At 51.2% G+C, this 24117-nt stretch overlaps 1 protein-coding gene and 1 long non-coding RNA gene across 3 annotated transcripts in view; one reads left to right on the top strand and one right to left on the bottom strand.

The window, feature by feature from the left end:
• LOC127672698 (uncharacterized) overlaps positions 1–14040 on the top strand; it is a 32424-nt gene extending 18384 nt beyond the window's left edge. Inside the window, exons 2-4 of the long non-coding RNA XR_007975001.1 lie at positions 8191–8256; positions 10605–10684; positions 13334–14040. This is a non-coding gene — a long non-coding RNA (uncharacterized LOC127672698). The remainder of the gene's footprint in view (positions 1–8190; positions 8257–10604; positions 10685–13333) is intronic.
• Positions 4601–24117, bottom strand: part of Abcb9 (ATP binding cassette subfamily B member 9) — a 34239-nt gene continuing 14722 nt past the window's right edge. The window contains exons 6-12 of one of the 2 annotated variants that reach the window (XM_052168008.1): positions 23241–23438; positions 21987–22115; positions 20351–20539; positions 19316–19489; positions 16235–16394; positions 14452–14588; positions 4601–5660 (exon numbers count right to left, since the gene is read on the bottom strand). In XM_052168008.1, coding sequence (XP_052023968.1) covers positions 5400–5660; positions 14452–14588; positions 16235–16394; positions 19316–19489; positions 20351–20539; positions 21987–22115; positions 23241–23438 — 1248 coding nt within the window. In that variant the 3' untranslated portion in view covers positions 4601–5399. Of the gene's footprint in view, positions 5661–11362; positions 12517–14451; positions 14589–16234; positions 16395–19315; positions 19490–20350; positions 20540–21986; positions 22116–23240; positions 23439–24117 lie in introns of those variants that run through there. The other variant, XM_052168009.1, reaches the window with a different exon arrangement.

The raw sequence follows: 24117 nt of genomic DNA, 5'->3' as shown, positions 1-24117 counted from the left end.
CCATGCTGGGAATCTCAGGTCCTCTGTAAGAGCAATATGTGCTCTTAACCAGCGAACTATATCCAGTGCCTTTTTTTTTTTTTTAAGTTTTTTTCCGAGACAGGGTTTCTCTGTATAGCCCTGGCTGTTCTGGAACTCACTCTGTAGACCAGGCTGGCCTTAAACTCAGAAATCTGCCTGCCTCTGCCTTCCAAGTGCTGGGATTAAAGTTGTGTGCTACCACCACCCGGCCCAGTGCCTTATTTTATTCTTAATGAAATAACTAAATTATTGTGCATCACCTTCATGCTCTGCCTCCAAACTTCAGAGACAAATCCCCCCGTGAATGTGTACTCTCTTGGCTACTGTAGTTTGGTATTTGGGATAGGATCTCATATAGCCCAGACTGGCCTCAAATTCACTATCTAGCCCTGAATGACCTTGAACTGTTGATCCCCCTGTCTCTGCCTCCCGAGCGCTGTGATTTTAAGCATGTACACCACACATGGTACAGACCACATTAATTTATCATGAACAGATATGTATTTATGTGTTGTGATTTCAGAGGCTGAGGCAACGGCCTCCCATTCCATGTGGACCGTGGGGATCAAACTCAGCTCATCAGGTTTGGCAGCAAGCACCTTTACCTGCTGAGCCAAATCACCAGCCCCAAATAAATAAATAAGCAAGTTTTTGCTGAGTGTAGTGGCTTACAACTTTGATAATTCTAGCACTCTGAGGGCTGAGGCAGGAGGAGGGTCTATGAGTTCAAAGCCAGCCTGGACTACAGAGTAAGTGTCGTCTCTAGAGCTGGGTGTAGTAGTTCGTGCCTTTAATCTCAGAACTCAGGAGAGGCCTGTGTGGTCTACATAGTGAGTTACCAGAGATCCAGGGATACATAGTAAAACCCTGTCTAAAAAAAAAAAAATCTCTGAATAAGCAAACAGGCTGTGGAGATGGCTCCTGGCTAAAGTGCTTTTGAGGACAGAGCCTCTGATCTGACATCAGTGCCAGGCAGGCATGGTGGCTCACCTGCCGTTCCAGCCGTGGAAGGAGGGCACAGGTTCTGCTGGGCAAACTGATTATAAGGGCGAATCATATAGTGGGAGTTCTGGGTATGAATGAGGCAGGGTAATACACAACGTCAGCCTTGGGCATCTACGTGCATTTGCACATACGTGCACACCCACACACACATGCACTCATGTGCTTATAAACAGTAGAAAAAGAAACAAAGTTTTCAAATTTGCCCTGTCTGATCGCCTCCAGGATGCTTATAAGTAAAAAACAAAACAGAAAATACCGAACATTGGAGGTATAGGGAAAGGGTAGAAACCTTGGGCATGGATGTTGGAGTATTTGCCTTTGTTTGTTTATGGGTTTTTTTTATTTTTATTTTTTAAATTTTAAGACAGTCTCACACTGTAGTCCAGGCTGGGCTTGAACTAGGGACAATCCTCCTGTGTCAACTTATTGATTGCTGGGACAGCAGGTGTGAGGCACCTCAGCCTGCTGGGAGTGTAAACTGGTGCGACTGCTGTAGAAACAGCAGGAATATGAGGGTCTCCCAAGAGAACTGTAAACAGACATCTGTACAAAACCACAAATGTTCACATCAGCACTCTTCACAATAGTCAAAGGGTAGCAACAACCAGCTGTCCCTCAGTGGGTGAAGAGACACACAGTGTGGTCTGCGCATACAATGGACTATTATTCAGCCATAAAAAAGAATAAAGCTTTGACACATGCTGCCATATGGAGGGACATCGGAAACAGGATGTGAGTGAGAGGCCAGTCACACAAGGACCCTTTCTAGATGTGTGCAAAATGTCCACACCCTGCAGCCTGCGATCAAGTACATTAGTGGCTATGGAGACTGGGAGACGAGGGGATGTGGGGCTCATGAGCACAGTTTTCTTCCGGGTGATGAATATGTCCTGGAATTAGACCTTGGTGACACCAGCCAACGCTGTGATAAATTTTATAGTGTGTCTTTTATTGCAACTGAGAAACATCCCTGAATGCATCTTAGCACCCTGGTTTGAACATTGGAACAGAAAGCCGTTGGTGGAAAAAGCTTGGAATTTTAATGACTGAGTATGTGTTGGTCCCACAGGCATAGGTGAACCTGTGATATGAGGTGTTTGTGGAGGGGACCGTGAAGGCTGCGAAGGATTTTGTAAGCTTAATCTCCGTCCAAAATAACCACTTATTTCTAAATTCATTGCTAGCCTCTAAAGTGGTGCTAGCTCAGTCTCCAGAAGGTTCTTCCACAGGCAAAGGTCTTGGGCTTGTAAACTGAGGTGCTGGAGCTGACCAAAAGGAGGGAAGAAGCCGGAGAGGGATGAGATGGCTGTTGGGAGAGGGACGGGGGTGCCCGCTCACACCGGGGCCCCATGGCGTCTGTTCAAGCCGAGATCTAGAAGCTGCAGGGACTCCAGGTGTGGCCCATTTCGCCGGCTGGTGGAGCCGGCTGGAGCCAGTCTGTGGCAGCTGACCAGGTCCTCAGGAGGAAGTGCTGCTTGGGGCTGGGTGGAGGGGCTTCCTCCTTCTCTTCAGTCTGTTCCTTCAGGTTAGCCAGAGCCAAAGCTTGCTTTTCCTGGAACTCTGGGCTTCCTTATTCTTTTTCTGAAGTGGCTGCTCTCCAAAATGCTGGCTTATCTTCTCCATTATCCTCCTCCCCTGAGCTTGGAGATTTACACTTGCCTGCCCTGGGGTTTTCAACTCTAATACATCGTCTTTGATGGGGGTTGGTGGGGGGTGAGAATGTGTGTGTGTGTGTGTGTGTGTGCGCGCGCGCGCGCGTGCAGAGACACAGAAGCAGCTGGTTTCCACTCTACAGCTGATATTTCCAACTTAATCTGGAAACATCTGAAGACTACAAACTTTTAGTCCCCCATTCTACAAATCACCTGAGTTCTGAGGTTAATATGAGCCAGGTTGCAGGTTTCCCTTTATGATGAGCTGAATGGATACCCCCCAAAAGATATCCATGCCAAGTACCTGGAACCTGGGACTGGACCCTAATGGGAAGAAAGGCCTTTGCAGACATGATTAAGTCAAGGCTCTCAAGGTAAGCTCACTCTGAAATACCTGGATCACCTTGGTGTAGTGTCGGGCTCTGATAAAATCAAAGGGAGACCTGAGCTGGTAGCTGAGAGGTAGAGGCTAGAGGACGGGGCCGTCAGCCGAGGAACAACAGGAGTCACCAGAATTTGGAAGGAGCACATGACATCCTGCTTTAGATTTATGGTTTCCCAAACTATGAGAGTGTACATTTCTTCAGAGTGGGGTCATTTGTTTCAAGAATAAGAGAAAACAAATGAGCCATGCCCACCCCAGAGCCCCCATCAAGGTAAGAGCACAGAGGCAGGAAGTTCTTGAAATGCATCCCCTTTTACAGTTGGGGAAATAGAGGCCCATTCCATGAAGTGGAAGAGTGCCGTGGCCATCCCAGCTTCCCCTGGACCACTTCAGCTCATCAATGGATCTTGTTGGGTCTTTACAACATTAAAGAAGGATTTACAAAATGTAGTCGCCATAGACAACCAAGGCAAGGCAGGGGTCTGATCACACCTGTGCTGGGTAGTGTTTGTCAGCTGACACAAACCCAGACACCTGGGAAGAGAGCTCAGTGAATTGCCTCTTTCAGATTAGGTTCGTGGGCATAATATCCCCACGGGACCCCAGATGTCACAAGTTCATCATGGTCAGCTCACGAGAAAGAGACCCTGTCTCAAAGCCCAAGTGGAGGCAGGTGGTTGTAGCACACGCCTTTAATCCAGCACTCAGGAGACAGAGGCAGGAGAGCTCTGAGTTTGAGGTCATCCTGGTCTATAGAGGGAGTTCTAGGACAGTCAGGACTAGATAAACTCTGTCTTAAAAAACAAAAAACAAAACGCCCAAGCTGGATTACCCACAGGCCCTTCCTAGGCCCAGACCTCCCTTGCCACAGCGCTGAGTAGTGTTGAGGAGCTAGAAATGGTACAGATGGGGAGAGGGGCCGTGACAAAGAGGCAGGCTTCCTCTCCTGACAGTGGGGCTGTGGCCCAGTCTTGACAATTTCAGGTGCTCGTCCTCCCCTCACTAGGGTCGGTCAGCTGGACAAAGGGAGGGCCACTGATGCAGGGTAAGGTAGGTCATACCTTTTAATTCTCCCCCCCCCCCTTTAATTCTTTTAACTGACAAGAGAAAACAAACTGGATCAATACCCCCAGACAGTAGCAGTGTTCTCTACCTCAGACTGGGCGGGGGTGGGTGCAAAAGCCAGTCAGAGCCACGTCAGATGGTCCTTAGCTGCCAGGGAAACTCAGGAGTCCCTGGTATGTGGAGACAGTTCACACACACACACACACACACTCACCCCCCACCAACCCCCATCAAAGACGATGTATTAGAGTTGAAAAGACCCCCGGGCAGGCAAGTGTAAATCTCCAAGCTCCGGGGAGGAGGATAATGGAGATAAGCCAGCATTCTGGAGAGCAGCCACTTCACTTCCTAGGATGTGAACCCCAGAGACAGGGACTCCAAGACACAGCACCAAACTGCCTGTGCAGCTGTGTGTCTCCCAGACAAGGCCCAGCGGAGAGCCAGCCCCACGGAAAACATAACGGGGAAGAGGTCAGAGGTAGTACACTTTATTGACCCAGTTCTCCCAAAACCTTAAAACCAGGACAGAGCCAGACCCTGGGCAGTGCCTGGGTCCCCCTCCACCAATCTGAGAATATATCTTACAGACAACGAGGTTCCTCCGCAGAGTTGCAGGGGTGGACAGGAGGGTAGGTGCCAGCCAGGGGAAGGATGAGGGTTCAAGTGCTGGGTGCGGGGCTGAGGGCACCGAGGCCCACCAGGCCTGGCCAGCCCCTCCTCTGCTGAGGTTCCGGTGGTTCACAGTGAGACTGGCTTTGATTGGCAGGGGGGTGATGGGCAGTGGGCCACCCCCCCACACACACTCTCTTGCCCCACCTCTGGCCTGACTCACAGAGCCGGGAGACTGGAAGGATGGAAAGGCCACCCCTTGTGTCCCCCTAGGGGACAGGGAAGCTGCTTCTCCCGAGAGGCAGAGGGTAGAGCTTAGTTCCCTCCCAGACATCCTCCAGGCAGTTGGAAAGGGTCGTGCACACTTGGCTCAGAAGTCTTGAAAACATCCTAGTGAGCTTGCTCACCGCCAGTCCCAAAAAAGTGTTTTTGAGATCTAGGAGTTGACTGGAGTGGGTTGAACTGAGCAGTAAGAACCCTGGTCACTTGGTTTAAAAGGCTGCTCTACCTTGGCAGGCCTGGAGGAGCCAAGAAGGACACAGAAGAAGGGGGCAAGCCCGTGGCAGCCGGCGGTGCCTGGGGAGCGAGTGGACAGAGGCAGGGTGCAGGAAGCAAGAGTGGGACTCGGCAGGTCGCCTCCAGTGCGTCAGCCTGGGCCACAGTCAGGCCTTGTGTTCAGTGTTGCTGGGGGGCTCCTTGTGGCCAGCTGTGTAGTCCAAGGGGTGCTCGAGCCCCAACATCTGTCGCTGCACCAGCTTGGCATAGAGGCCGCCCTGTGCCAACAGCTGCTGATGCGTGCCCTGCTGGACCACACGGCCCTTGTCCAGCACCACGATGAGGTGTGCCCGCTCTACAGTGCTCAGCCGGTGTGCGATGATCAGCACCGTGTGTTTCTGCAGGTTGCCGTGGACGGCCTGCTGAATCTGCAGGGACAGGGACCAAAGGTGAGCGGCTCAGAGGCTGCACGCCATCACTGTCCCCGAAAATCCCCTCCTGCCTTCCCCTACCCCCTGCTGCCTTCCGACAGTCAGTTCTGGGTTGTAAAATAAGGACCAAGTCAACTCCTGGATTTCTATTCCAGACAGCCCAGGTGCTACCATAGTGGGACCTGAGGGACTAGAGATCTTTCCCCCTCAGCCTCAGTGCCCAGGACAAGAAAAGCAATCTATACATTTCCCTTAAAAAAGTACTGGTGCTTGCATATGTGTGTGTATATACACCTATGTCTGTGTGCACATGACGCTGGACATCCAACACACGTGGAGGACAGCCTGTGGGAACTGGCTGGCCACTGTGTGGTGTCCTGGGACTAAACCTGTCTAGCTTCATATCGAGCCCTTCACCTGCTGAGACACTGATTGACCCTCACTGTTTTTTGAGACAGGATCTGATGTATCCCAGGCTGGCCTCAAGCCCCATGTAGCTCAGAGTGACCTCGCTCCTCCTGGCTCCTGGAGGGCTGGGGTGGAGGGTGTGCACTGCTCTCCAGGCTCCGTCATGTTTCAGTCAGTTCTTGCCAAACACTTGCTTCCATCCTGCTTTGGGATTTGATGCATATAGTAGGAGTTTCTCCCTGGTGTGTGTGTGTGTGTGTGCGCGCGTGCGTGTACAGGACACATACTGCAGCAGAGAACACACAGATGCAGTGTGCACAGCAGAGGACAGGGCAGGGTGAAAGGAGGGGTGGGAACTATCAACTTCCTGCTTTGTCTTCTTTAAACTTAAAAAGTCTGGAAAAATAAGACCAAGTGACTTGTTACAAGAAGTCCAAATTGCCCGCGAGGGCCTGAGGCATCTGCCTGCCTCTTCAGTGCTTCCCGCTCTCTCTCCCCCTCTGCTCACATCACCTTCACTTTGGAACTCTGTCACCCAGTCCCTGACCTCCCCACAGCTAGCTCCTTTGCTCTCAGGACTTAGCTAAATGATGACTTACAACCTGGTCCTCACAGTGAGTGCCACAGAGTATCTAATGGCTCCATACAGCCCCCAAGACAAAGCCACTGTGCTGCAAGGGACTCCCAGATGCACAGTGATCCTGGGATGCCTCCCCGAGAGCGCTCAGTGTGGGTGTTTGCATTTCCTGGTCAGTACCTGCACAGGCCCCGGCCTTCCCTAGTGCAGTTACTAACAAGGTAACTAACATGTGCCCTTCTGAGACTCTTGTGATGTACATGTAGCTCCCACAACCACAGATGTCTCTCAAGGGCCTGCGAGCATTATTCCTGAACATGACTGTAGAGACAGAGTCCTCTCACCATCCTTTGTAGGAAGACAATCAGCTTCCATCACTTCTGTTGGACTCGGGCTCACTGTATGCCCACACTGGCACACTGCCATTCTGCACCTGTCTGTCTTCTCCTCCTGTGCTGTCTCTTTAAATACCTGTTACCTCTGCCCCAGGAAAATGAAGCTCTCGCTGATGCCCAGATGTGTTTATGCTGGACAGTGGTTGCGCATCCCATTCCTGGGACTAAATGATTGATAGCTTTTCTCTGTAGCACAGAACCTCCAGGCTGTTTTCTTGTTTGTGACCTGTCTGTCCCATGGGAGTAGAAATGCCATGGGGACAGAAGTCTTGTTTGTCTGGTCAGCCTTTCTCTAAGACTCCAGTGTCTAGAGTGGTACCTGGGACCAGGTCAGTTACCATCCGTGTAAGAGCAGATTGACCCTAGGAGGGATGTGGCGCTATCTAGCATCAAGGACATGAGAACTAAATGAGGATTTCAGGAGAGAGGCTGTGTCTGCAAGGTCTGGTTGACTAAGAGTTCTAACGGATAGTTCTAGTAGAACTGCAGTCATGCGGAGAGACTGAAAGGCTGCCGCGTCTAATTACACCTTAGATTGGGCTTTAGCCCCTAAATAGTCATGCTTTGCCCGCCTGTGTCTGGTCTAACACCGTGACCAACAGAGAAGCTGAGATTTCCCCTCTTGGCTATAACCTGTTTCCAATCTGTTCTGTGACTGCTTCCATGTTGGAACATGGAATTCGGGATGAGCTGTGGGTGTGTGCTGACAGATCCCGGTACAGGCTCCAAAACCCATCATCCGCTTTCACCAGAGGAGTCACCTACATAGACGCAAGGTAATGCCAGGGACCCAGTGAGCGAACGCCATTTAGTACACCGTCTCCTCAGGTGTCTTGTGAGGCCCTTACTCTTGGGCCTCTTGCGGGTGGGTCCGTGGCCCATTTGTTTATCTAAGCTCCTGTAGTAGATCCTTCGAGTGGGCTTTGCTTTAGAATATTTGTCTGTTGTGTTTGCTGTGGAACATTTGGTCTAGATGTCTGATTTGGGTTTTGTTTGCTTCTAAAGGTGTTTGGATACTGCCTGGCTTGTTTTCAGTTTCCCACTCTTAGATCCCTGAGGGCACTTGGCTATCTTTTTGGCTTTCTTTGCCCTTGGAATACTTCGATTTGCTGCCATCTGACTTTGTCTCCTGACTTTCCTCAAACAGTTCAGTTCCGAGCTTCTGCTTCTTGCAGCCTTAAGCTGAGGACTTCCCTAGAGCCTGGTAATAAAGGTAAGAGGCACTGTTCCCCCACCCAGGAGACAGACATACTCTATTTCTGGGTCAGAAGGAACATGACTGGCCCAGCTGGGAAGACACACTTGATCACCCAGAGTCTTGACTCTCGAGTTATGGGTGTGTTCACGGTAACTCCAGAGCCGGTGGGAAAAGATGGCTTCAGGCCAGAGTAGAAGCATTCTGTCCCCAAATCAGAACATAAACCTGACCCAAAACACACCTGGTTCCTAGCTAGCACAGAGGGGCTTGTTAATTGTGTTTGGAGACAGTGTTTCTCTGTGTAGTCCTGGCTGTCTTGGAACTAGCTCTGTAGACCAGGCTGACCTCGAACTCAGAGATCTGCCTGCCGCTGCCTCCCAGAATGCTGGGATTACAGGTGTGCACCACCACCTCTAGCTCTTACAGTTTTTCAAAGGAAAGAAAAAATGAGAAAAAGCTTTTTTAAAAAGGAGTTGATTGGGGGCTGGAGAGGTGGCTCAGCGGGTAAGAGCACCGACTGCTCTTCCAAAGGTCCTGAGTTCAAATCCCAGCAACCACATGGTGGCTCACAACCATCCGTAATGAGATCTGACGCCCTCTTCTGGTGTATCTGAGGACAGCTACAGTGTACTTACATATAATAAATAAATAAATCTTAAAAAAAAAAAAAATTTAAAAAAAAGGAGTTGATTGGGGATAAGTCCTGTGTGTACCGGGGCAGGGTCTATGTGATGATTTACAGACTTCAAACTTGAAAGTATTTGAAAATGTGGGAAATGGAACCAACCACAATCACTTGGAACGTTTAACATTTTTTTTTTTTTTTTTTTTTTTTTTTTTGGTTTTTCAAGACAGGGTTTCTCTGTGAGGCCCTGGCTGGCCTGAACTCACTCTATAGACCAGGCTGGCCTCATACTCAGAAATCCGCCTGCCTCTGCCTCCCAAGTGCTGGGATTACAGGTGTGCACCACCACCACCGGCCACATTTAACATTCCTAACCTGGAATTTTTTTCATGCAATAAAGTAATCATGATCGGGCAGCCAGGCTGCTTAAAATCATGTAAGGAAAAGAAATTATAAAAGTGGTAACTTACAAAGGATAGATTTTAAAAAATCAATTTTAGGGGGCTGGAGAGATGGCTTAGTGGTTAAGAACATTTGTTGCTTTTGCAGAGGAGCAGAGTTTGATTCCCAGCACCCACATGGTGGCTGACAACCATGTGCGACTTCATTTTCAGGGGATCCGATGCGTTCTTCTGATCTCGGTGGGCACCAGGCTTGTGCATGGTGCATATATATGCATGAAGGGAAAACTCACACATAAAATTAAAGTTAATAAATTAGTAAATTGTTTTAATATTGAGGTTATAAGGGAACTAAGGGTGAATCCTGAGATGAACCCTATTTATCTCTTTAACGGAGCAAAATTCTTTAATTAAAGGAAAATGTTATGGCCTGTATCAAGATAAAAGCTAGAGAGACGCAGGGAGAATGCATGTTGTATTAAAATCCCCACTCTGAAGCACTGCCCCTTGGGTATCTTAGGTTCTCCTGGAGCAGCCTTCCTTTTACCCCTGTGCTTAACCTATGCTAAGATCTTTATTACACCAGCTCGTCCTACAGTTCCATTCAGAACAGAACTGCCAAGGTCCCTAAAGCTCAGGGGACTCCTTGGGCCACAGGAGCTACACCGGGGCCTTCCCTGCTGGTGAGTCCCTGTCTGTGGTGCCTCTGGTCGGTCGTCAGCCTTCTGAGAGAGGCTTGCCCCATACCTTGGCTCCTTAGCTGCTTTTTTGACCAGAGACCGGCCCTCTAGGTATTTAACCCAGCTGGGGTGTGTGTGTTTGAGCATTTCTGGTCCTAGGGCCTCTAGGGATGCCTAAGGGGAGACGGCAGTGAGGAGCAGTGCTGGGTGTGAGGGGCTACATTCAGGCCAGGGTTCCCAGCTGTGCACATCCCAGGTGGGGCGGGAATGGACTCCAGCCTGACCCTGACCGGGCCAGGTGACGCTGATCCCAAGGCCAGCTCTTTCCCCTTTCTCTTAGAGACAGACAACCATGTCTGGCCTCTCCTCTCCTGCAGCTAGTTAAGCTCTTACAGAGCCATATTACTTTTCAGTCTCCATGATGAATTTCACCCTTTGCTCTTTGAGACACTTTTAAGTCGTTCTCGTACTTTTTTTTCATTTTTCTGAAACAGGGTTTCTCTGTGTAGCCCTGTGTCCTAGAACCTACTCTGTAGACCAGGCTGGCCTGGACCTCAGAGATCCACCTGCCAGCCACTGCCTCTGTGTGCTGGAATAAGATGTGTGCCACCACAATCCACTTTTTAACTTTTTTTAAAAAGTCATTTTATTTTTTAGTTATGTAGGTGGAGTCCAAAAGAGGGCATCAGATCCCCCGGTGCTGGAGTTGTGGTCCTGAGAACCGAGTTCTGGTCTAGGTAAGAGCAGCACAGACTGTTAACCACTGAGCCATCTCTACCTTTTTGAAGTGGGCATAATTGTAGCTGTGTTATGTATATATAGGATTATTTTCATATGTTGTTTCTGTAAAACAAAATTTAACACTGGCTACTTCAGTCAGGGTTTTTAAAACAACATTTTTATTGTGTTATTTTTGGCATGCCTAATTAAAAATACACATGCACCGGGCAGTGGTGGTACATGCCTTTAATCCCAGCACTTGGGAGGCAGAGGCAGGTGAATTTCTGAGTCCGAGGCCAGTCTGGTCTACAGAGTGAGTTCCAGGACAGCAGGGCTACACAGAGAAACCCTGTCTCAGGAAAAAAAAAATACACATGCGAGGCCAGGTGGTGGAACACACCTTTAATCCCAGTACACAGGAGGCAGAAGCAGGCGAATCTCTGAGGTCCAGGCCATCCAGGGCTACACAGAGAAACCCTGTCTTGAAAAAAACCTAATAATTATGATAATAAAAATAATAATCTCCTTTAAGGCTTACAAAGACATCTTGGAGTTTATAGATAGATGTGTTATGTAATTATTATAATGAATATTAATATGTTATACTAATATATTTGGGACAATGATTCATGTTTTTATTTTTAAAGACGAAGCAATTTAAAATACTTAACATAATTACTTTAAAAGTAGCCAGACTATTAATGTGTTTTATCTGTATTTATAACTGATAACTGATAGATACCCTAATTTTTTCTGGGTTTTCATTTAAAATCATCTCATTAAAATCATCTAGCCAGAGGTAGAGAGGTGGTGTATGTCTTTAATCCAAGAACTTTGGGAGGCAGGCAGAACTCCGAGTTGAGAGCCAGCCTGGTCTATATAGTAAGAATCTGTGTCCAACAATTTGTTTTTCAGAAATAATTATGGTAAAATAAAGTATCAAGTTTTTTTAAGTGGTAAAAAGTTAAAGGCTTTTGGGCAAAGAGTAAAGAAAATATTTCAAAATGGAAATAAAATAATGATTGAAGATAGATACATGTTACCGACTAAAAATTAGATATTTGTTGTTGTTGTTTTTGGTCTTTTGAGACAGGGTTTCTGTGTATAGCCCTGGCTGTCCTGGAACTCACTCTGTAGACCAGGCTGGCCTCAAACTCGGAAATCCACCTGCCTCTGCCTTCCAAGTGCTGGGATTAAAGGTATGCGCCACCCCTGCCCTGAGATATGGTTATAACTATACAATTTTAATGTCAAAATTCAATACTTTGAGACAAAATTAATGCTTTATTTTGTTTACAATGTTAAGATTTTCTTTTTTAAAAAGCATATGATCTGGGTGGAGTAGTACATACCTTTAATCCCAACATTCAGAGACAGGAAGATCTCTGAGTTAGAGGCCAGCCTGGTCTACATAGCAGGCACCATGATAGCCAGGGCCACATAGAGATAACCTATCTTAAAAGGAAACAAAGTATTTTGTGTGTGTGTGTGTGTATGCCCGGTGCCAACAGAGATAGTGACTGATTCTCCTGCAACTGGAGTTACCGAGGGTCCTGAGCCACCACATGGGTCCTCTGGAAGAGCACCAGCCTGGTTCATAACCATCTCTAATGAGACCTGGTGCTGTCTTCTGGCCTTCATGCATACACATAGGCAGTATGCTGTATACACAATAAATACATCTAAAAATTGTTTTTAAAACCCTCCATTTCAAGGATATCAATATTTTAAATCAAGATTTTTACATCCAAATTAAATAAACATTTTCTTCTTAAGAAAAAAATATAGCTGGGTGTGGTGGTGCACACCTTTTAGTCCTGGGGGTGAAGTTGAGGTCAGCCAGGGCTACCTGTCTCAAAAACAAAGTCCAGCCAATTAAATCAATAGACACAGTAACCTAAACACTGTAAATCACAAGCTCAGATGCACCTTGAACCCTACTCACTCTAGCTAGAGACGCCCAAAGCCTCGGGTTAACACTTCTTACACAACACACACAAGCTAGTCTCTAAGAACAGCAACATTCACGAAGTTTATCCCTCAAGTGCTAATGTTTCTTGATTAAATTAGCATCTAAACTGTCCCATAGTACAATTTAGCAGGAACTAAACAGTACTTGTATTTTGCTAATGAGAAGGAAATGGACAATACTACAGTGATTCCCAGTCAGATCCCCACTTCCTTTTCTAACATTAAAGCAAAAAGCTCTGTAGAGGCTCTGACACCCTGCGTCCCAACAGGCCTGAGCCTTGCTCCCATCACTGTTACAGTCGGCATGTGCCGAGGTGGTCGGGGACCTGGAGTCTCAGCTAGTGTCTTCTGTCATGTGGTTTCCTGTTTACACTCCCACTGTAAACCTGGTCTGAGGCCAGCACAATGAAGCAGATCAGGTAGTGCCCACAGGCAGAGCCACAGTGAGTCCTTGTCAGCGCCTTCCTGTGAGGTAGAGCTATGCCATCAAGCTGGCTGGCTAGAGGAAAGCTAAAACTACAAGATACATCCATCTAGAAGACAGTCCAGAGAGTGCTAATAACTGTGGTCACAGGGGCGTGGCCAATCTGGTTCTTGAAACAACAGGTAAACCTTGTTGCTTCAAATGCCTTTTCCTTCCTTGTTAATCTCATTGCATTAAAACCAATGGAATTCTTGCTTTTTTTTCCCCTCAGACTCAGAGATCCGCCCACCTCAGAGGCGTGCCTGCCATCCTTGCTTATTACACCGCCGTTTACGTGCCTCAGGTGACATTACCAGAAGGAGGAGGAAGGGGCAACAAAGACCGTACTTTCACTATGCTGAAGGGCCATCCTCCATCACGGCCTCGCTGGCCAGTCCTTTATGAAGGAGATTTTAAAATTCGATAAATAGTGTGTCCCCACATGCACAAAATGCTGTGCTTAGCTCACAAGGAACTGGGACTGAGAATTTCTGGAAATCAGTGTGTGTGTATGTGTGTGTGTGTGTGTGTGTGTGTGTGTGTGTGTGATTAGAGCTATGGTGACCAATACCTCAGGAATTTCAACCGTCTAAGGCCTTTCTTGCCCACCCTGTCAGACTCAAGCTGTGACTGACAAAACCCTTTGGAATGGGTCAAGTTAGCACAGTCGAGTTTCCACCAACCCAGAAGCTAAGAGTGTCATCAGACTGCAGGTGAGGCCTGGACAGAGCTCTAGCTTTGCTGTGACCGCCCGACACCCACATCAATGTGTCTGTAAAGGGTCTTAATTCTGTTGTTCTGTGACTAGGAAAACTTCATGACACTGTAAACGGCTTCCATGTTGATCATGGAACTGGGGTAACCAGAGTCTGTTCCTAGACAGTCTCTCTCATTTGGCTCCAGAATAAACTCTGTGTCATCTCCTTGAGGTGAGAACTATGCTTTTGCACCAGTACTGTCCACTTTACCACTGGAGACCAGGCTCCGGGGGAGAGCGGCTTAGAGCCATGCTGTGGTTGCAGGTGGGGCACTTGTACAAGGCCTGGGGTTGTTGAGCTTTGGACTGAAAATCAAAAGCAATGAGAGGTAGAGAGAGGGAGGAGGGACGAGGGAGGAAACTCGGGAGTACCGAGGGTGGGGCTCCTCGTCAGGTCCTCTGGCCTGGCACCCTGGATTACTACCCACGCCACTAGGCTGTAGTTCTGCTTGGAGCTGGGTGTCCAGGCCCCAAAGTGTCTCTGCCCAGAACTCCCTGCTTCCCTTTCATGGCCTGAGAGAACCTGTGGCGGCTGCTCATCCTGTTGCCCGCCTGCCACAGCCTCCCCTCCCCCACACCTGCTGCCCCCTTACCAGGTATTCACTCTCTGCATCCAGGGCGCTGGTGGCTTCGTCCAGGATGAGCACGGGCGGGTTCCGCACCAGTGCGCGCGCCATGGCCACACGTTGCTTCTGGCCACCGGACAGCTGGGCGCCCTTCTCTCCGGTCTCTGTGGAGGAGGCACAGGGCGAATTAATGGGAGACCTCCCTTCACCTGGGCACCAGCTTTGCAGACATTTCTAGGGTCCCCAGCTGTGACTTCCCACAAAGGGCAGCTCAGGAAGAGACGCTCAGATTAGCCCTTCATGCAAAGGGACGGCACACTGCGGGTTGTCCCCTGTGCACACCAGGGAGATGCCCGGACTATCACAGTGTGGGGCAGACTGTTGCAAGGCTGCTGAGGGACAGCTGCTTTCCCAGACTCGGCAACTCCACTGGGATGCTCTGCCCTGACTCTAATGGGCAGCGACAGAGTGACCATCAGAGTGTACAAGCCTCTGTCAGCAAGCCTGTCGGGGAATGTCCTCAAAATCAGTCCCTCTCACAGAGGACCTGAGGCGATAGTGGGTGTGATTATCAGTATCATTACAAGACAAATATTAATAAGAACAGCTCAAATGCCTGTCAATAGGAAACAGCTGATCACTATAAAAGCCTACACATTTAAAGAGGCAGGGCAAGTCCTTGCACCAATACGACAGGTCACTAAGGTGTGCTAAATACAAAGGCCAGGCGCAGAATTAAAGAGACAAGCTTTTTCTATTAAAAGGCAGAATAAAAAGACAGTTATTTTTACATATTGTAACTCCAATAAAGACCAGTGCCACGGTGCATAGTCTGTAATTCGAGAGCTCTGCTCTTGGAAACAGGTGATGCAGGCTCAAGGCCAGCCTGGGCTACACAGTAAGACTCTGTCTGAAAAAAATCCCAAGAAAGGGCTGGAAGATGTCTTAACTGCAAAAGGCACTTTCTGCACCAGCAACGGTGAGTTCAATCCCGGCCCCTGGGTGGAAGGAGAGAACTGACCCCCGAAAGCTGCCCTCACACAAAGAAGCCTTTAAGTGGCCCCGGGGACTAATATCTCACACACTTTGTTGAGACAGGGTCTCCCCATGAGCCCATGGCTAGCTTTGAACTTGAAGCAATCTCCCTGCACCACTATGTGCAGCCAAACATTATTTAAGAAAATGATTTTACGTGTTGGTGCTTTGCTTCCATGTATGCCTGTACACCACAGGCCTGGTGCCTCTGGAGGCCAGAAGTATTGTATTCCCTGGGACACGAGTGGCAGACAGCTGTGAGCCACCATGTGGGTGCTGGAACAGAACCCTGGTCCTCTGGAAGAGCAGCAGTGCCCTTAAGCCATCCAGTCCTTGTTTATTCAGGGTTTGGTTTTTTTTTTTTTTAAGATTTATTTATTTATTATATGTAAGTACACCGTAGCTGTCTTCAGACACTCCAGAAGAGGGGGTCAGATCTCATTATGGATGGTTGTGAGCCACCATGTGGTTGCTGGGATTTGAACTCAGGACCTTCGGAAGAGCAGTCAGTGCTCTTAACCGCTGAGCCATCTCGTTTGTTCGTTTTTTTTGAGACAGGCTCTCACTATGCAGCCTGGCTGGCTTGGAACTCACTCTGTAGCCCATACTTATGTACCGTCATGCCTGGTAATGTGCATGATCGTTACCAAATGTTCAAGACTGATGGAGGAGGGGTTATGCCACACTGTGACCAACCAGATGCCAGGAGCTAAGTCACAGCGTGTTCCTGTGATGGGGCCCGGGTACATCAGTCCCTGACGCAGTCGCCCGGTACCTGTGCTGTACCCGTCCTGCAACTCCATGATGAAGCCGTGGGCGTTGGCCTTCTGGGCAGCCTCCACCACCATCTCGAAGGGCACGGTGGGCAGGCCGTAGGAGATGTTGTCTGTGATGGAGCGGGCGAACAGCACGGGCTCCTGGCTTACCAGTGAGATCTGTTGAGGGGAATCAGAGCAAGGTGACTAGGAGAGTCTGTAGATGAACCCACCAGCTGTCACTGGAGTCTCCCAGGCCCAACTTGGCTGACACCGCCTGGAGTCTCAGGTCTGAAATCTGATCTGCGTGGCTGGCTGCATTCAGCTGCGTCTCTCCCTTCCAAGTAGGGGCCCTGAGTACCCAGACCACCCTAGACCTCAGGCCTCCCAGAACGACAGTCTGGGGCCGGCAATCTTGTTGCTCTGAGCTAAGCCAAGATTCCCCTGACCACAGGGCAGGCGTGGAATGTAGCTCTGTGACTTTGCCAGGGTGCGTGAGAGCAGGCCTCCCTGGGCTGTTGCCCTTATTCTATCTAGCCCTGCCCCATTTTTGAGGCAAGGTCTTATGCTGTCATCCAAACTCACCTAGAACTCAGTATATAGCTCAGGCTGCCTTGAAATCCTGACAGCCCTCCTGCCTGGGCCTCTTGAGAGCTTTGGGTACGGTCCAAATCTCTCCAGCAGACCCACCTCTCCCTTCGAAGGGAGCAGTCCAAAGACAGTGCTGCTCTGTGATTTGAGTTAGGAATCTAATTTTAAAAAAGCACAGCAGGGGCTGGTGGGATGGCCCGGTGGGTGGTGGGTGAAGGGCATGCCACCGAGTCTGATGGACAATCTGAGTTCCTTTTGTCCCCAGGGCCCACAGAGAAGGGCAGCACCGACTCCCACTAGCTGTCCTGATGTCCACATGCATAGCATGGCCCTGTGCGCGTGCACACACACATGCACGCACACACACACACACACACACACACACACACACACACACACACTCGCGACACAATAGGGAGCATACGGTAATCCTGGGATGGGAGTGCAAACAACCTAGCTGGCCATAAGCTGGGGCTCCGTCAAGCTGGCAACTGATGCAGTAATAATCCACATAGCACGCGTTAACATACTGACACCATCGCATAAAGACAGAAGCTGAGTGGGCAAGGAATTCCCTACGAGCCCTGAGATAGACCTGGAAAGGCAAGGTGGAGGGAACTCTCCTGTCCTCATTATACGATGCACTAGCAGGCTGGGAGGGGCCCTGGGTTAAAGCACTTGCTGAACAAATCAGAGGACCAAGATCAGCTCACCGAGCCCACTCGGTGCTGGTGCTGGTGCTGGGTAGGCGTGGAGGCCTGCCTCTAACTCCAGCTCCAGAGCACAGAGGCAGGCTCCCTAGAGCTGGCCAGTGAGAGGATCAGCAGCTACGGCGGGTTCCACAGAGAAAGCCTGCCTCAAACTATGAGGTGGACGTGATCTGGGCTGACTCCAGGCCTCTCTACACACACCTACAAACATGCATGTCACACATGTGAACACACACACACACAGAATGAAAAAGGGAAAAAATCACTATAATATGAGAAAATCACTAACTCAGGGCTATAGAGTAGCACTTGACTGTGTTTGTAATAATTTTTAAAAAGTCAAGGAGACAGTATTCCCCAGAGGAAACCCAGATGATTAATAAGCAGATAAGTGGGGCCTGATGTCTTTCACCACCAGGAAGTGAGGAAGCCTGCAGGAAGTTTCTCCCTCCCGCTGACACTAGGCTGAGCAGAGGACCGATGCCTGATGCCGATGCCATCTGGGGATCTAAGCCTCACGCTCACGTTGTAGCTGCCCAGGGCTCTTCCTGCAGCCCGCTGTGTCTGTCTCTCTCTCTCTCTCTCTCTCTCTCTCTCTCTCTCTCTCTCTCTCTCACACACACACACACACACACACACACACACACACCCCTCCGCCACCCATTTCTGCTTACATACGTCCAATGCAGCGGGACTTTCCAGCCTGTGGGTCCTGCCACATGGAGACCAGAGCTCTGCTAGCTCAGTGGTAGATCTCTCATCTAACACGGAAGGCCCTGAGATCCCGCTTTGAGAGTGCACGCGTGCACACTCGCTTAGATATAAACATTTGCGCTCTCTCGTGCGTGCTCTCTCTCTTACACACACTTACACACACACACACACACACACACACACGTGCACACATGCCCCTTCAGTGAAGGGCTCTCCTGGATGGATGGTGTGGTCTGGTACACAGATGGAACACCTGGACAGGTCCCCCTATGTGTCAGTCAGCGCAGAATCAACTTTTTCTTTCTTTTAAAGAAAAAAAAAAGCCTGGCAGTGGTGGCGCACGCCTGTAATCCCAGCACTCTGGGAGGCAGAGGCAGGTGGATTTCTGAGTTCGAGGCCAGCCTGGTCTACAGAGTAAGCTCCAGGACAGCCAGGGCTTCACAGAGAAACCCTGTCTTGAAAAACCAAATCCAAAAAAAAACAAAACAAAACAAAACAAAACAAAAAAAAAAAAAAAACAAAAAAAAAGAAAAAAAGAAAAAAGAAAAAAGAAAGAAAACAAAAAAATCTTGTGTGTGTATCTGTTGTGTTATTTCAAAAGGACATTTAAGTAGAAGCAGGAGCAAGAGGAAGTAACAAGGGTGAATACCACCAAGACATTCCATACACAACCCCTGCCACACACAGTGAGAATTACTGTGTAGTGCAAGTCCGCTGCTGAAAACATTAAGAAGGGAAGCGAGGCCTGTGTGCGCAGCGGTCAGTTGGTCTGTCTGCGTCTGTAGGTGAGCAGCCTGCGGGATCAGGAGGGACCTGTGCACTTCAAACCTGCCTGGACAAGCTGGAGTGAGCGGCCCTGCGGAGCTGTGAGGGGAGCCGTGGGGGTTGGGGGGCCGGGTGTGTCCAGGTGGCTACTCAGGTGGGGTGGGGCTTTACCCCTAGGAGAGGAGAGGGGGCATGTGGTGGCCTGTGGAGTGCCACAACATTCTGCATGGGGAGGTCACATCGGTGAGAGAACTACACCCTTCCTTCCGCCCAGTCGCGACCACTAGAGAGGGAAGGGTGTGGGCAGCATGTGGCACTCACCACGCGGTGCAGGTACTTGTGGTCATAGGCTCCGATGGGCTTGCCGTCCAACAGCACGCGGCCGCCCTGCAGTGGGTAGAAGTTCTCCAGGATGTTCACACAGGAGCTCTTTCCACTGCCTGAGGGCCCCACCAGAGCTGTCACCTTGCCTGGGGACAGGCTGAAGGAGACGTTCTGCGGGAACACAAGACGGTCCAGTCTCAGAGGCAGGACACCCCCTGCCTGCCCCATGGGGCGCTGCTGACCTCTGAACGGTCTTCCTAAGATGCCAGGACTGAGGCACTTGAACCAGGTGCTTCCTCTGCAGTACTGGGGAAGTGACCCCAGCACCACTGCTGCTAGCCAAGGCTCAGGCACTGAGCTGCATCCCTACACTAGGACGGAGCGTCTAGAACTCACTAGCCAGACTTTTAAATAGTGACAGTCCCCCTACCGTAGTCTCCCAAAAGGTGGAAAAGATAGCTCAGCTCTCCTTCCACTGACCGGCCTGGCGGTTGCTGTGCAGTCCAGGCCCGGGCTTGAATTTGTGGTCCTCCTGCCCTGGGCCACATCATAGCTAGGATGACAAGCCTGAGACACCAGGACCGGCTTGGTGGCTTACAGCCTTTGGTGTGTTTTCTGTAGAGAGCCACCTGCTCAGCTCCTGCTCCCTGATTAGAGGTCACCTCCGAGGAGAGGCTCTGCCTGGCCGATGCTACCTCTCCCTCAACAGAAGCCACAGCCATTGCTTTGCTTCTGGAAGGGTCTGGCATGCAAATGAAGGATTATATTTACACCAATTGCAGCATAGCTTTTGTTCAGCAATCTGGCTTCTTGTCAAGTTACTAAAGAAGCCCCGCACCCCCAGCCACCACACACAGTCCTCCTCTTGGTACTGGGGTGGAAGTCGGGTGGGGCCTTGTGCCACGCCAGCCTCTCCCGAGGGTCTTACTGGAGGGTTAAGGGTCGGCTTCTCAGTGGAGCCCCTGCCCCTCTTGCTTCTGGCCACACAACCAGGATGTAGGGCAGTTGGGGCAGACCTTGAGCTGCTCTTACCTGGAGGACCTGCGTGTGGGGCCGGGTGCGGTAGGTGAAGGTTACATTCTCAAAGTCCACCCTGCCCTCGAGGTGGTCAGGAGCCAAGTTCCCGTCGTGCACCATGGTCGGCTGCCGGTCAATGAACTCGAACACCTTCTCAGCGGCCCCCACGCCCTGCATCAGGCCACTGTAGACGGAGCCCACGGACTGCAGGGAAGACACACATCCTGGTCCCACTCACAGCCCATTCCTGGCCCCTACCATTGATGGGGTGCGGGGAGGTCATGGGTCAGAGCTGCAGCTTTGAGGAGATGCAGGGAGCCCCCAGATGCCACCTGCTGGTGTAGCAGACAGCGGTTATGAAACAAAGGCGGTGGGGAAGTAATGCCACTGAGTCCATCTGTCCATCCGGGCATTAGGAGCCAGGGCCCAGGGTCGGACCTGCGGGTTCCACTACGACCCTGCTGTGTGTGGTGAGCAGGGCAGAGCAGGCATCCAGTCTCGCTGCCACAGCATGTTCTAGGTTCCCCTTGTTTGTCTCACAGTGTGGTCCTGGCTATCCTGGAACTCCATATGTAAAGGAGGCTGGCCTTCAACTCCCAGAGGTCTGCGGCCTCTGCCTCCTGAGAGCTGGGGTTAAAAGGCAGGTGACAACCAGGCAGTTGTTTTTCTAGGCCTCAAGTAGTCCATCCAGACGTTTCGAACAACTCAATCTGGATTGAGGATGGTCCTTTTTTTTGAGATGGGACCTGAGCATTTGACCAGGCTGACCCAAAACTCAGAGATCCACCCATCTCTGCTTCTGGGGTTAAAGGTGTGCCTGCCGCCCCACTAGGTGCTGGGGAGGGGAAGGAAGTCCACAAAGGCAAGTCACGATGTGGTCAGCATGGCTCCCCTCCCTCTGGGACACCACAGAGCCTTGCAGACAGCCCAGTCGCAGTGTTGGGGACTCTGACTTAGTTCCCGCTCGGTCTCCCGCCCTAGACAGAGGCCCCAGGCCCGCCCTCGGCTTCTGCCTCTGAGGCTGTGATGGAGGCCTCGTTGAGCTGGGGATGAGCCCAGGTTTAGCATGCTCAGCAAGCACTCTGCCAAGGGAGCCAACCTCAGCCATGATTTAATCTTTAAAATGGGTCTTAATGTGTGCCCTGTGTACGTCCTCTGTGGCTACAAACACACCGATATAAACACGAACCAGAACACCAGCCATCTTCATGGAGTGCATCTAAGCAACGGGTGGCTTCTCTCAGAAGCAAGAGAGTGCAAATAATTTGTCCCACCTCGCGCCAAGGGAAGCGGAGGCAGAGTATGGAGGCAGACAGCTGCCTGGCTCCCGTGTGCAGCCCTTGGGGCGCTGTTAGAGTTATGGCCGCCTTGGGGACCGGGTTCACACCTAGATGGCACATGGCTGCTGTGAGGTCCGGGCACACGGCACACACGCAGTGCGCCTGTACGCGGTCCAGCAGCTCGCCGTGCTCCCGCCCAGCGGTTGCTTCTCTGGCATTGTCATCCTAGAGGTGTCGTGTTTGAGTTCTGAGTCGGGGTCCTAGAGCAATTGTGCATGCATTCTGTGTGGCTAAAAACCTACCCACCCCACAGAAACCGGAAGGAAGCTGCTGTCGCCTCCCCCGCCTCGCCCTCCCTGGCTGCCCCTCACCTCCATGCAGTCTCCCAGGACAAACTCGTAGATGATGAAGGCGATGAGGTTGCCGCTGCTCATCTGCCCCGAGATGACGAGGTGGCCCCCGTAGTAGAGGATGCTGACCTGGACCACCAGGAGTGTGAGCTGCACAGGAGGAGAGACCGCAGGGCTTATGCTCCGGGCCTTAGCCAGCCCTGCCCTGCCCCGCCCCTGCCCTCTCCTCTGTCCCCCAGCTCTGTTCCCTGTTAGTAAGACAGGGGAACAGGAGAGACGCTTGAGGAGAGGACCTCAATTCACTGGGCTTGGTGAGTGTCTTTTCCCACTAAACCATCTCACTGGGTGCTGGAGGGCCTTAGAGAAACTCTGAGCACCCTGCCACCAGCGGAAACTTCATGACCCCATCTGTCACTCGCGCCCCTCCCCCAGCAGCTCCCTACAAAGGCCCCTGGCTGGAGCAGGCTGTGGGCTTGGCAGCAGAACAAGGCTTTCTTTGTAAGGCCCTGGCTGGCACATGCCACCTTCAAGTTCCTCTGCCGGGCCAGGCGGGGCGGTTCATTCTCATTGCAAAGAGCAGGGCTCAGAGAGGTTGGTGCACCAGTAAGGTCACACAGCAGCCAGTCAGGCAGGCTAGTGAGGCCTTTTTGTTCCTTTAAGTACGCTCCTGAAGAAGGACAGGATCCTGGGGACCTCGTGCTGTGGGGGTTTTTTTTGGGGGGGGGGGATGTCTGAGAGAAGAGACAGCCTACAACCTTCCCAGGATCCCCAGCAGCCCTGCCCCGCCCCAAGCCAGCGTGAAGTCAGCAGCTGGACAAGTGTCCTTGAGCGTGGCAGAAGGTGCCCAGCTGTGGATGAGCTGACAGGCTCGGCAGGCAGTTTTAGGGGGTAGTGTCAGGTCGTGGCACCTCCTGGCTCCCCTATCCTCCTTTAGCTACCTCCTTCAAAGAAACTATATCTCCCTGCCCTCCACCTCTCCCAGGCCAGCCTAGCTCCTACCACCCAGTCTATTGGGACAAGGACAAACCAGGTTCTCTCCATTCTCTAGGGAGGGGCAGAGGCCTAGGTTGGACCCTAGGTAGCCTGAGGATACGAGCTTCTACCTACCCTGCCACCTTGTAGGGGGACAGATGCCTCTGAAGGACGGGCACTGTGGTCTTTCCAGGAAAGACTCTGATGACTTGTCACCCACATGTGGGGACCTGAACTATCGCCCAGGCAAGGGCCCCTATCTGGACGCCCATCCAGTCACCCCCGGTGTCTGACCACACGTACCCCGCTGCCCCAGACATAGGACATGTAGGCTGCTGCTTCCTTCCGGTTCAGCTTGTACACCTGCTGGAGCTTCCGCAGGAACACCTCCGCCTCCTCCTCCTCATTGGCGAAGCTGCGCACGGTCTTCATTGCGCTGATGGTCTCCTCGGCCGTGGTGCTGGCTCTGGCCAGGGCGCTCTGGACCTCCTTGGAGAGCCTCTGTGCACAGGGATGGGCGGACAGCCTCACTATCCTCCTGCACCCACGTCCTTCCCATCCTGTCCATCTCACCTCCTCCTAACTGATGAGACTGACTCAAGAACAAACCCAGTGGAGCCCCTGGGGTGCGGGCCAGCTTCTGGGGGGCTGGGCGACTCTTATGTCACTCACGGTGCCTAGCATTGGGGAAGCAGGCCCCTGCTGACACTGAGGGAGACCACACTTTGACCACAGTTAGCTCTAGAAAAGGAGCGTCCACACCTGGCCCTGCGCTGGTGTAGAACAGTGGTCCCGGATGTTGCTCAGGCTCTACACAGCATGAGAAACACCGGGCACTCAGGGGCAGTGTTTGTTACCAGCACAAGCTGGGCGAGGATGTGAGGCTCCAGACACAGGTGCCGTGGCCACCACAGGCCGGGAGATCTGCTCACATGGTGAGGACAGGCAGCCTCGGAGGGAGGCAGCCCTGCAGCAGTCTACGCAGCAGCAATTAACACAACAGCTGCCGAGCAGACCGGACTGCTGACCTTCCCACAGGGCTGCTTCCATGACCGGAATGTCACACTTGGTCACAGGGGGCAGAAAAGAGAAAAGACACACCGCACCTGGGAGGTGGGGTCCCAAGTCAGGGTGTGTGTGTCAGGGACACGGGCAGAAGTCCCCTGGTATGGGTCAGCTT

This window comes from Apodemus sylvaticus, chromosome 22, assembly GCF_947179515.1.
Source record: "Apodemus sylvaticus chromosome 22, mApoSyl1.1, whole genome shotgun sequence".
Classification (NCBI taxonomy): Eukaryota; Metazoa; Chordata; class Mammalia; order Rodentia; family Muridae; genus Apodemus; species Apodemus sylvaticus.
This window is presented reverse-complemented; position numbering and strand designations above follow the sequence as displayed.